Below are 12,377 nucleotides of genomic sequence, written 5' to 3' on the forward strand. Positions count from 1 at the left end.
ATTGGTCTTTTTATAATTATGTTAGGTTATCGAAATCTGTTTAGGTTTCCAAAATATGTCTGGTACGTACTTTTTTTTGTTTTTGTTTTTGTTTTTGGTAAAAGTCTATCTACTTGAGATTTATTTTTTTGATGGATTATTTTTTTCAATGTTGTTCCAAGCTTTATACGAATTATCTGAGCAGTCGAGTTGTTGATGCATGGCAACGTGATATTCAGTAAAACTTTTCTATTGTGTAGGTATGAGATAGATAATGTGTGAATGCATTTATACCTCAACCTAAAATAATTTTTTTTTTAAAAACCTAATCTGCCCCTACTCTCCTTTAAGATGGCATAAGACTAGACATGCGGAATAGATCTGGTCAGGATGAATTATAATAGTTTGAGAACAAGAAGACCCAAAGAAGATGATTAAAAATATATTTTCTTTTTAAAAGTTTTAGGTGCAAATTAAGGAATATTTACCTTTTCTTAGTTACAGTACTGAGCATGAAGTGCTGAGGTTTAAAGAGGAACTGATGGCAAGAATTGTTTGTTTAGTTTACAAAAATCCCAATGTGATATTCATGATCGTGATTCGTTGATTACTCTTCTCTGAAAATATATCTAGAAAGAAAAAATAAAGTTGATACATGATCGTCGTGGTACTCTTTTTGTCAAAAACATATATATTTGAATCTAGACTAAACACGTGAGTGATACATGGACGTTATCTTTTCTATTGCGTAGAATATAATCAGATTGGTATGTGTTAAAGCTATGTTAGTAAAATCAATGAATCATGCAAGAAAATAAACCTTACATACGAAAAAGAAGTTCACACAAAGAGTCAATTTGTCATATTGTTCTTTCGACTCACATTAAAAGGATTGGAACTAAAACCACATTTTGGGATTTATCAAATGACTTTCTCTCTAACATTACGTATTCGTGCTGCCCTTCTGACCACTCTATTCGCTCTCATGTGCCCAAAGCAATGCACCTCGCACCCCGGACTTACGCTAAGACTATTACACACAAAAGCAATCAAAACCCAAGAACCACCGAAAACAAAAGCCAGTTACCTGCATCCCAAGTCAATCCCCGTTTCTCGCCTAGATAACTTGAGGACCACGGAGACAGTTGATGTCGTCTCACATGTCACTCCTATTTCGAATCCAGCAGCATTTCTTGCAAATATCTCTATCGGCGATCCACCGGTCCCGCAACTCTTACTCATAGACAGAGGTAGTGACCTAACTTGGGTCCAATGTCTTCCCTGCAAATGCTACCCTCAAACCATTCCTTTTTTCCACCCTTCAAGATCTTCTACTTACCGTAATGCTTCTTGTGAATCCGCACCACACGCCATGCCCCAAATCTTTCATGACGAAAAGACTGGAAACTGCCAATATCACCTACGCTACCGCGACTCTTCGAACACCAGAGGCGTTTTAGCTGAAGAAAAGCTCACATTTCAAACATCTGACGACGGTTTAATCTCTAAACCAAACATTGTTATCGGCTGCGGACAAGAGAACTCCGGTTTCACTCAATACAGCGGCGTGCTAGGTTTAGGTCCCGGTACATTCTCCATAGTAACCCACAATTTTGACTCCAAATTCTCATACTGCTTTGGCAACGTAGGCGATCCAACTTACCCTCACAACATTTTAATCCTCGGAAATGGCGCCAAGATCGAAGGCGACCCAACGCCTTTACAGATATTCCAAGACCGTTACTACCTTGACCTCCAAGCAATCTCTTTAGGAGATAAACTTCTCGATATCGAACCCGGCGTTTTCAAGAGATATGGCTCCCAAGGAGGCACGGTCATCGACACAGGCTGCTCACCAACTATTCTAGCCAGGGAAGCTTACGAAACTCTCTCTGAAGAAATCGATTTTTTCCTAGGAGAAGTTCTCAGGCGCGTTCAAGGTTGGGAGCAGTACACGAATCCATGCTACGAAGGGAATCTTAAACTTGACCTCTACGGATTTCCCGTCGTCACGTTCCATTTTGCCGGCGGCGCTGAGCTGGCGTTAGACGTTGAGAGCTTGTTCGTTAGCAGTGACAGTGGAGACAGATTTTGCTTGGCTATGAATATGAACTCCTTTGATGATATGAGCGTTATTGGTGCCATGGCTCAACAGAGTTATAATGTTGGTTATGATCTTCGAACCATGAATGTTTATTTCCAGAGGACTGATTGTGAGCTTCTTGATTCTTAACATTGCAATGTTTAGTAACTGTATTGGTAGTTAACAGAGCTATATATATATATATATATATGTATATCATTTAATCATATTATTACTATTATTATCTCATAAATTGAGTTTTTAAAAAGACAAACAAAAATAAACTAATTATACAAACTGTGTTATTCTTTTATACTCAAGACACAAAACTACCTTATTATTACTGCATATTACAAAAATAATATTACAAAATCTCATATTTTTTCTTCATCTCTTTTGTCCCATAGCAACCACTGGGAGAGTCACTTTATGCCCTCGGCTTCCTTTCAATGTAACCTCTCCGAAGCTGTAAGCTCCGGTCACTGATCTCACTGTTAGAGTCACCGAGAAGGTTCTAGAAGCGCCCGCTCTTACTGTCATTGCAGGAGGACTCACTTCTATGGCGATTGCTGGCTCCATCCTCGATGTGATTGTGTATGTTTCTTCTTCATCTGCAACATTTGTTACTCTTCTCGTCACGGTTTGTGTTCTCACGAGATGAGATATGGCTATGGATGGCGTGTTGAAGTTTGAAGGATGAACCATTTTGAAATTGCAGGGAGTGTTTGTGAAGTTTGTTATCTCGTGAGCATCAATACCAGGTGTCGTGCACAAGAACCCTATATAGTCCTCATAACCTAAAAAAAATCCAAACGTCATTAAGGTATGGCTATATAAACAAACCGAATAAAACGAACGAGTGTCCGATATTGAAGAGGAAATAAATAAAACCGTGGTTTATGTCAATTGAGTAAAGAGAATTTACCTGCATCAAAGATGAGACCAGGGTCTAGAGCAGCGCTTGGATTGACATGACCACTTCCATAATCAAATGGAGTTGCTTTAACTAGCGTTATTGTCTCTGTTTCAGAATATTGCTGTGCTTGGAGAGGCCTTCCTGCTCGATCTATGACTGTTGAAGTCGTCATCAAAGCTGATTTGATGGCAGCTGGACTCCATAGAGGATGCTTCTGTTTCACCAGAGCAGCTATACCCGCAATATGTGGTGCAGCCATGCTTGTGCCAGATATTAGTGCAAATCCTTCCCCTGCTCAATAGTCAAAAACCTAACCATTTAGTTTCTCGCTATAAAGTAGTTAAGAATAAATTCTGGCACGAGTTGAGGATTAGCTTACCAACATAATTAGCCTCGTCTGTTCCATTTTCAGACCAGGCAGACCATATTAAAGAGCCTGGAGCAAGAATATCTGGTTTCAGAAGATCAGCATCTTGAAAGCTAAAATCTTTAGTGTTGGGTCCTCTAGCTGAGAACAGAGCTACTTCAGGTGCGGATTTGTGAAGAATGGGTTCCAAACCGTCTCCGATGCTTCCTTCAGCTTTAAACTCCTTTACCCTCCCCATCCAATCTCTTGACGTCGAGACATTGTAGTAATCAATCAAATCCTAGAGAAGAAAAAATGGCATTCCAAGTTGAGGAAAAGATGAGGAAGGGGATAAATTTATAGTGAACGCAACGAAACTGTATTACCATTGACTTAGAGACATCAGTAATCAGAATCCCCGGAATGCAAGAGGGAACAGGATCAAACTTTGTTCCTGGAGAAACATTTTCGACAACAAGAACGAAACCAGCGGCGCCTAGATGCTTGGCAGTTTCAGCAACTTTCTTGATGGAAGCTGAACCAGCAACAAAGTTGAAAGAATATCCACAGAGCAGAATGTTTCCTTCTACCAATTTTTTGTTCAAAACTTCTGGCTTCTGGCAATCCGACGGATTGTATTTCATACCAGAAGAACGAAGCAGAACATCATTTGCAGAGACCATCTTGTACGAACGATGAGGTCGAGTTGAAGCTGCACAAACACATAATTATTCATCAAAAAACAGTATAAAAGAAACGCAGAATGAACTAACGTTCTGTTCCTTAATAAGATATTAGTGTGTGGATCTATATATACAGAACAGAGAAAGGACAAAACTTACGGGATAATCCCATTCCAGCCAGCATTTTTCCATTTCCAAGGGTCAGATGATTTTTGTATCTGCGATCATCAATTGCAGCAGCAACAGTAGTTATCCAAGGGCTGTATGAAACCAGAGTTTTCGGAAAGGGACCTCCGTTTCCAGCAGCTTGAGCAACAAAAACACCAGCTTTTACAGCCCCAAGAAGTGTAGCATCAAATGGATTTAAGAATGTTGTCTTCGTAGTAGCTGGAGGACTGTTTGGACCAACCGAGAGACTTAAAATATCTACTCCATCATGAACAGCCTGCTCAGAAAAGCATATATCTTTAAATGATGAAATTTACTTCTTGACCAGTAGTAAATATTAGAGATTCATGGAAGAGATTATTGCACTTATGAACTTCTCAGAACAGAACAAAAAAGCAGAGCTTTGAAGAAGGTAGAATAAATCCAGCAGGAGAAATCATTATTTCATATATTTAGTAAAATTTGGTCTATCCAATTTAGTAGTTTGCTAAGTTCTTGCTCACCTGGTCAATGGCAGCAACCACATCAGCCACAAAGCCTCCAAAAAGCCGGTAGAGAGCTTTGTAAACAGCAATCCTGAAACAAGATAGCTTTTAGTTTAAAAGAAAGAAACAGAAATGTCTTTAAAGCCACCAGTTTCTGGATTGATTATCTATCTACCTTGCACGAGGAGCCATCCCGCTTGCTTTTCCAAACTCATAGCCGTGCATCCTCACTGTTATACCATTATTCCCAGCGGCAATAGCTGCTGTGTGACTGAAAGGCCATTTTTTCGTTAGATCAAAAAGAAGCATACGAATCAAAATACAGAGGAATAAGCAGTTCTAAGTAATGTGAGTGTGAAACGTGAATTAATCATATTCTGTGAATGTAAGGCTTGTTCTTAACCCTATCCTAAAACTAATTTCCACTGAAGCTTTCATAAAATCCAATGTTGTATATTGCTACAAAAATAAACGAAACAAACCTTCCATGTCCATCGCCATCCATTGGTGAAGCATAGTCAATATCCGGATTAAATGCACCAGCTGCTTTAGCAGCTTCAGCAAAATGCTGCGCTCCTATGATTTTCCCGTTGCAGAAACTCTTCCTAGTATGAGGATCGTCTTCGCATTTCCCTTTGTAACTAGGATGAGGGCCATAAGGTACTGATGTGTGGTGAGAAGCAAAACTTGGGTGATGAGGAAAAATCCCTGAGTCAATAAAGCCAATAACAATATCTTCTCCTGCTCTATCATAACCCCCACCAGTTGGCCAAACATCAGTTGGTAATCCCAAAAACTGTGGTGTATGTGTGGTGAGTTTCCTCACTTTCCAATCTCTGTCCACTGACTTCACACCAGGCGCGCGACGAAGCATTTCCGCCTACTAATATAGTGGAACAGTGTAAGGAGCTATAAATTAAACATGGAAAAGAAATCTGTAGAGACTGTCTCAAATCGGAGTTCACCTGATCAGGAGAAACATGAGCTGCAAATCCATTTATAAGGTGTTTATAGCTGTAAAGCTTTTTGTATGATCCTTCCTCAAAGAGCATTCCAAGAAGCATGTCATGTTTCCTCTCGAGGTGACGGGCGTATGATGTCACCAATTCACTGCCAAAAACAAGGCACAGATTTTTACTCTAGCAATCAGCAATTAGAAAGCATTTAATCAAGAAGAAGAAGAGAAAACACAAAGTACCTTGTCGTATCAATTTTCTCATCAGATTCCACAGCAGTCGCTTCAAAACCATTATCACCACCTTTGTAACTGATGATTGGTTCTCCTTCCATAGTCACAATGTAAATCTCTGCTGTCACAGAGAAGAAACATGTGAAAAAGACGAGAACTTTACACCAGACATCCATCTTGCTTCCCACGAAAGAAGCACCGCCTTAATTCGCTATAGACTACTCTGCAGCATCAAAATCCAATGAAAAAGTATTAGAGCATCCTTGAAAAACAACAATATCTATCCACAGCAACAATCACAAACCACCACATACAAATTCTAAAACAACAATGATATAGTTATGCTCTCTTTCAGAGTGACAAAAAGACTAAATTTCTAAATCTGACAACCGAAAATCAAATCTTCTCTGAGGCTTAAAAGCTTAAAGGTTTTACAAGGCCAGTCCCAAACTAACAACCAACATATAAAAACTTGGGAGACTTCAATCTCACTGTAGATTGGTAAACCAACCTTCTCTAGACAAAATCAACTGTTTGAAGAGACGACAGTAGCAGCAACAGTTACTGAGCAATCAGTGAGACAGAGAAAGACAAATAAAATAAAAATAAAAACAAATCTTGAAAAAATTGTAAACACACATCAAAATATTTAAGATAAAGAAGAATTAACCCACTTTCACAAATCATCCAAGCTAAGGAATAAGCAAATATAACAAACCAACACAAAAAAAAAAAGTTTCTAAATTTACAAAGAGGATCCTCATAACTTGAAACTTGAATGGAATAAAGCCAAAAAGCAAAAAAAAAAACAAAAAGGGTAAAACTTACTTGGATTCACGAAACGAATCAAGAAGAAAAAAGCAAAAGCAAATTTGAGAAGGAGACGATGAGATTACTCACCACATAAATCAAAATGTGTAGATAGATATGAACAATCTGAACGGATTGATAAAAAGAGAAACTTTGATTCTCAAGTTTTGTTTTTTCCTTCTTTTTTTATTTTGTTGGGAAGAGAAAAAAAAAAGAGATCTTGCAAAAGAAAGATCAAAAAGAATGAATAAGAAAAAACAGAGATAAATGAGAGATTGATGAAGTGTAAGTGACAAGTTTTAAGTGAGAGACGAAGAGGGAGAGAGTGTCTGTGTATGAGTGTGTGGACTTTAGAGATTTATTAGGGCTTTTGTTTCTTTTTCTAATTACTTCTTTTTTAGAAAAAAATGTTAAGGCGACAATGAACCGTGGATAATGGAGACTCTCACACATATGTAACTTTTACAAGATTTATGTTTTTAATAATCTTTAAATTACTTTTGAAAGATTTATGTTACCACACAGAATACGAGGTTACTGTAGACTCTGTAGTATTATAATAGTACTGGCTATGAAAGTGAATCTGTATTGAGTATTTTTATTCCATAACTCTTTTCACGTTAATTAGTATTCCCACTATTTCATACATAATATAACATGTTTTGGAAGTTTTTTTTTATTTCATTTTTTCAATTTTTTAAGTAATTTTTTGATTACTTTTCTATTTTATATTATTTTTTTTATGCAGTTTTATTTATGATTGGTTAAACTTTTTTAAAGTGATTATTTCTTAATTTGTGTGCTTTCACTCAAAACATTTTATATTTTGAAACAGAAAAAATATGTTAAAATACAAAATAATAATAATAAATAGATAAATAATAAGATTAGTAGTATCCTAATCCTAGGTAACTTTTTGACGAATTGGGAAATAATTTTGGATAGAAATGCGCAAAAAGAGGTAGAAGAAGAAATAAAATACGTGAAAAGTCCAAGGAGGGAGAGAAAAAGATAGTTGACTAAATTGTGATGAAAGGTAAACAAAAAGTATTACAGCAACAAAAAGAAAGTTTTCAAATATTAATTTCATAATCTTTGAGGGGTACCTAATTCTAAAGTATTATTAAGAAAGAGAGAGCAATGATGTTTGATTAGAATCCATGTTTCAATCATAAAACGCGGCTTCCTCTCCAAAAAGCATTACGAACACAGTAATTTACCACTTGATTGGTGTTTCTTTTTTTGGGTTTACACAGCTCACTTTTTTTTTTTTTGGAGTAATAATGAAGATATATGTGTGATACTGTAGTACATTCTAAGATAATCCTCTAAATAATTCATTTTGAAACACTTCTGAGGCTCGATCACTCTGATTTTTGAACAACTCATGAAACACCGTAAGAAAAATATTTACCTGGCCCCAATTCCAAAATTCTTCTGCTCAAATTTATCACAGGCATCATATGTCTTTGGTCAAACTAAGAAATTAATGATTTCTCCATTAATATACATATATACAGATATTATTTTGATATTTCCACACGTAATTAAATGTTTATTGAATCATCCCAAAATATGCTTCTCTATAGTTTAGCTGCTAAAGTGTTGAATGGATGTGATATTTCGTACTCAAAAGTTCAAGTTACAATTAAAAATTATTGTGAACACGCGAGATTTAATTAGCTGCAGCCGGAAGTGAAAACAAAATAGTCACAGTTGAGAGAATGAATTAAAAAGATATTTTGTAACGTAGTTAAGTAATTGGAGTTGGAGGTATGTGTTCGTTTAAAGTTAACATCGAAAGGCACATGTGAAGGATTGTTCCCAGGTGATATGTCGTTTAGTCGAAACACATCATGTGTCATGTGACGCTTCTTCTTGTCCAAAATTTTGATTCCTCTTACACCAACCAAAATTAACCTCCCCCCAAAACTTATAAAATTATTTATGTTATCCTTTCCTTTGTGACATTAAGTTATATATTTGTATCAATATATACGTCAAGAGTCAAGATTCATTAGACCAAAAAATATATATATATACGTCAAGAGTCTATGTATATCCTCAGTAGTCATGCCACCAATTTAACCCGAACTTGCTATGGATTGGCGTTAGCAAGTGTGTGTACAGAGAGATGTAACAAAAGAAAAATATATATTAATTACTATAGACGTCCGTTTTAGGTTGTGGGTTTTATATGACTTTCCTCCATCACTTTATAAAAGAAAAATGAGCCATGCATGTTTCATTTTCGAGTAGAACTATTCTCATGAGAATAAAACGAGTTCTACATTGTGGAATACACAATTACAACGACATGAAAGTTACGTCTGGTTTGGTATTGCCAAACAAAAAACAAATATTATAGACACAAACTGTTTTGAAAGGGGTAATTATTTGTTTTACTTGCCCACTGATTATTGAGAATCCTTTGTTGTTGATCATTTTAAAAAAGTTACTTTAAATTTGTCTTTCGGTCAAAAGGGACAGCCTTTGTTATGTGCGAAATCGTGACAACTTACTTTTCGTGAGTCTATGTAACAAAATAACAAATCATTTTTTTATACTAAGTATTTATTAAATTTTAGGTGTAACGACAAAAATGCTATTGAATTTAGTATTTATGTCATCTATATATATACACTCATTATTAAATGGCCCTTTATTTATTTGTATTTATGCTCTTGCAACCTAACTGAGTATGAAGTATCATTAATGATAGGTTCAGCTATAGAACATTCATCTTCTATCATGTTCCTTCTTATCTTTCTTGTTGGGTTTATGGAATTTTATTTTGATGATTCTCATAAACGACTTTTGTTTCTTGAAATGACTTCCCTACAGAATAGAGTAACTCATTTTCTTTAATGTGCAATTATTTATAAACTTGATTGCAGTAAAAGGAGTATATATCTTAAGTCCGAGTTATCTCTTAATCACTATTGTGATGCCATCTACTATCAGTTAGCTATACGTTCTTTCATCTAGTATCATGATGAGAAATGAAAAGACGTCTTGGCTTTCCCGTGAAGATAATACTCCCAAAGGTGATCCCGACTAAACGTGTTTTGAGTATAAAACAACTATAGTAAAATTACTAAATCGAAACGTTCAATGATTACACAAATGCACCTCTATCATAATCATATTCATGTTCATGTATTGTGTTATTCTATATATATAGCTTCCTCATGTCAACCAACATTTTACTGTTTTCAAGTATATATTAAATCCTTACAACGAGAGGCATGTGAAGCACATCTTTTGTAAAGATAATTGTCGACCACGAATTCCTGCATAGCAGCAGCCAGCAAGCAAAGTAAAATGTTGGCCCATCCGGATTTGGATGTGGTTTTAGTTTTTAATTTGTGGACGTCTTGTTTTGTTTTGGCCCAATAATGACAGGTAAGAGAGTGTCACATTGTCACTGTTACTCCACTGTTTCTTTTCTTTTCTTTTTTTTCGTCTTTTTACCCGGGATATCCTACAAGGCTACAATACATCATTGGAAATGGAGATGATTCAACTCTCATTTGTTAATTTGTTGTTGGTAGGGTGTCAATCGGGCTGGCCCGCATATGTTTGAGCCCGGCCCGATCTGACCCGAAATATTTTCAAGCCTATATTTCAAAGTCCGAGCCTGGTCCTAACAAGGTTACAGGGCTTTTCGAGCTTTTTCGGGCTTATCTTACCGATCAAAAATTTAAACTTATAAGCCTTAAAAAGTAGTGTTTGAAGGTGCACTATAATCAAATCAATCAAAAATTTAATAACTCATCTATATTCACTACAACCAACTTAATTTAATAGAAAAAGTTATAAAACTAAATAAAATTTTGATACTTTAACCAAATAAACTAATATATAATTTATATAAAATATCATAGATAAACAACTTAAAGTATAAAGTATGGTTGTTAAGTAAATATGAAAACTAGGATTTGAGTTTAAAACTTTATTTACAATAAATTATTAATCAAATATTGCAATCAAACTAAAATGTTAACAAAAAGGTACAGATATATTTGTTAAAAGGCTTTTCGGGCTGGTTCGAGCCCGGTCGGGCTAAGCCCGAAAAACCCTATAGCCCAAACGGGCTGAGTCCGAAAGACCCGATTTTTTCTGGACATATATATTTAAGCCCGAACCCGGTGTTTTTCAGGACCGGGCCGGGCCAGCCCGCGGTCTTTAGTCCTAATTGACATGCCTATTTGTTGGATATAAAAGATAAGAATCTTTAAATTCATTGCCAATTTGTATTTTGATAGAAAACTATAATTGATCATATATAAATGACAAAAATATAAGTGTTCGATGTGAATGAATTCTCAAACAGCCTAATCACAAGTCCAAAGAACGACCCTGTCACAATAAGAAAGCAGTAGACTTTGATTTGAAGGAAATGACTATAGAACGATCAAGATTTACAGCACAAAAACACATGTTCGAACGGTATTCTGTTTCTGTTTTTGATCCAAGTATAGACCGAATCAATCAAATGTATGATAAAACAAATGCTGAATCCACAGCTTCACCGGAAACAAAAACAGTTTCATTGTTCATGGATATGATGTTTCAATTATTGACTATCGAGTGCAATTCAAAAGAAAGGCTTTTCCTTTAGGTCAACAATATCCAGGGGAAATTTCAAGTAAACAAAACAATAATAAGACACACATAATCTTGAGTCGTCACCATCGCAGAAAGATTTCACAGCAATCCCTGCATTCATAAACACAAGCACCATACATTAGAAGTTGAGACACTGATGCTTCATGACATCTATATAGAAAACTTCACATGTATAATTCAACCATCAACCCCCAAAGAACAATGAGTATCATCAATGTGATATGATACTCGAAGTGCCAAAGAGAGCCTACATTGATTAAAGCTAAACATAGTCACTGTGTCGCCACCAAACTAGACATGTCAACCAAACCATTTTGAAATCAGAGAGTAATTTGAAAAAGACTTCACCCATTTCCAGATTAGAAAAAAGTCCACAACTTTTGCTATTCATCAAACTCTTATAAGAACGAAAGATGAATCCTTTACAATGGAACAAAAGAGGCAAATTTGACTTTTGATGGAACGTTCAGATTACGAACTACACCCTACAAATGTACCCAATTCACAGATGCAAAACCCCAAATCATATAACCAAATCCCAATTCACGAAATAATACACATTTATCAATAAATAAATAAAAAAGGAAAAATCCAAAATTGGGAATTAACCAAAAGGATCGAATCGCAAAAATACCTAAAATCATCTCGAGATCGAAACGATTCCCTCTGAGATCAATGACCACCGTGCTCCTTAGCATGCTGCTGGTGCTCGAGATGGCGACGCTCATTAGGGAGAGCGACGAGGTAAGAGAAAGCCATACCTCCGAAGCAGACGTGAAGGAGAGGCTCGACGGAGCTGGTCTGAATGTATTTGTCATTGTAGTTATCGAGTCCTCTCCTCACAGAGGTCTTCACGGTCTCCATCGAAAACGTCGATTTGAAATAGCCTGGTAGCTCTGTCACCTTCTTCCCTTTGATTTCACTGTAAACCCTTCTCAACGCCATTGGATCCTTCTTCCTTCTTCGATCTGAGATTTGTTGTTTCAGCGACGAGAAATAAAAATGGTTCCTTTTTACCCTAATCCACGAATTGGGGATCGAGCAAATGGACTTTTCGAAGCTAAAAACAACAACACAGAAGGGCAA

The 12,377-nt window shown here is 36.1% G+C and overlaps 3 protein-coding genes across 12 annotated transcripts; 1 reads left to right on the forward strand and 2 right to left on the reverse strand.

Annotated features, from left to right (window-relative positions):
• Positions 1–889: 889 nt before the first annotated feature.
• On the forward strand, positions 890–2,315 carry LOC104720062 (aspartyl protease UND-like). Its single transcript, XM_087469603.1, has one exon. The coding sequence runs from the start codon at positions 905–907 to the stop codon at positions 2,210–2,212; it is 1,308 nt and encodes a 435-aa protein (XP_087325729.1). The 5' UTR covers positions 890–904; the 3' UTR covers positions 2,213–2,315.
• On the reverse strand, positions 2,279–7,143 carry LOC104717198 (subtilisin-like protease SBT2.6). Of its 10 annotated transcripts, none has more exons than XM_010434735.3 (11): positions 6,750–7,143; positions 5,859–6,072; positions 5,626–5,770; positions 5,143–5,540; positions 4,836–4,931; positions 4,679–4,751; positions 4,167–4,452; positions 3,711–4,036; positions 3,358–3,625; positions 2,988–3,269; positions 2,279–2,859 (listed from the first exon to the last, which is right to left on the reverse strand). In XM_010434735.3, exons 2-11 carry the CDS (start codon positions 6,023–6,025, stop codon positions 2,450–2,452), a joined length of 2,451 nt encoding a protein of 816 aa, XP_010433037.2. In that variant the 5' UTR covers positions 6,026–6,072; positions 6,750–7,143; the 3' UTR covers positions 2,279–2,449. The 10 variants fall into 10 exon arrangements, with proteins under 10 accessions (XP_010433037.2, XP_010433042.2, XP_010433040.2 ...); XM_010434740.3 differs by having other exon boundaries at positions 5,143–5,543; positions 6,750–7,104; XM_010434738.3 differs by having other exon boundaries at positions 5,859–6,067; positions 6,750–7,082.
• Positions 7,144–11,101: 3,958 nt separating this feature from the next.
• On the reverse strand, positions 11,102–12,357 carry LOC104717199 (uncharacterized). Its single transcript, XM_019231291.2, has 2 exons — positions 11,926–12,357; positions 11,102–11,381 (listed from the first exon to the last, which is right to left on the reverse strand). Exon 1 carries the CDS (start codon positions 12,234–12,236, stop codon positions 11,964–11,966), a length of 273 nt encoding a protein of 90 aa, XP_019086836.1. The 5' UTR covers positions 12,237–12,357; the 3' UTR covers positions 11,102–11,381; positions 11,926–11,963.
• Positions 12,358–12,377: the final 20 nt, after the last annotated feature.

Source organism: Camelina sativa, chromosome 10, assembly GCF_030686135.1.
Source record: "Camelina sativa cultivar CO46 ecotype springtype chromosome 10, ASM3068613v1".
Classification (NCBI taxonomy): Eukaryota; Viridiplantae; Streptophyta; class Magnoliopsida; order Brassicales; family Brassicaceae; genus Camelina; species Camelina sativa.

Coding starts and splice junctions, on each gene's coding strand:
- LOC104717199 (XM_019231291.2), bottom strand. CDS start 12,236: ATGGCGTTGAGAAGGGTTTACAGTGAAATCAAAGGGAAGAAGGTGACA.
- LOC104720062 (XM_087469603.1), top strand. CDS start 905: ATGACTTTCTCTCTAACATTACGTATTCGTGCTGCCCTTCTGACCACT.
- LOC104717198 (XM_010434735.3), bottom strand. CDS start 6,025: ATGGATGTCTGGTGTAAAGTTCTCGTCTTTTTCACATGTTTCTTCTCT. Junction 5,771..5,858: donor GAGAAAATTGATACGACAAG/GTACTTTGTGTT, acceptor TGTTTTTGGCAG/TGAATTGGTGACATCATACG. Junction 4,453..4,678: donor TGGTTGCTGCCATTGACCAG/GTGAGCAAGAAC, acceptor TTTTCTGAGCAG/GCTGTTCATGATGGAGTAGA.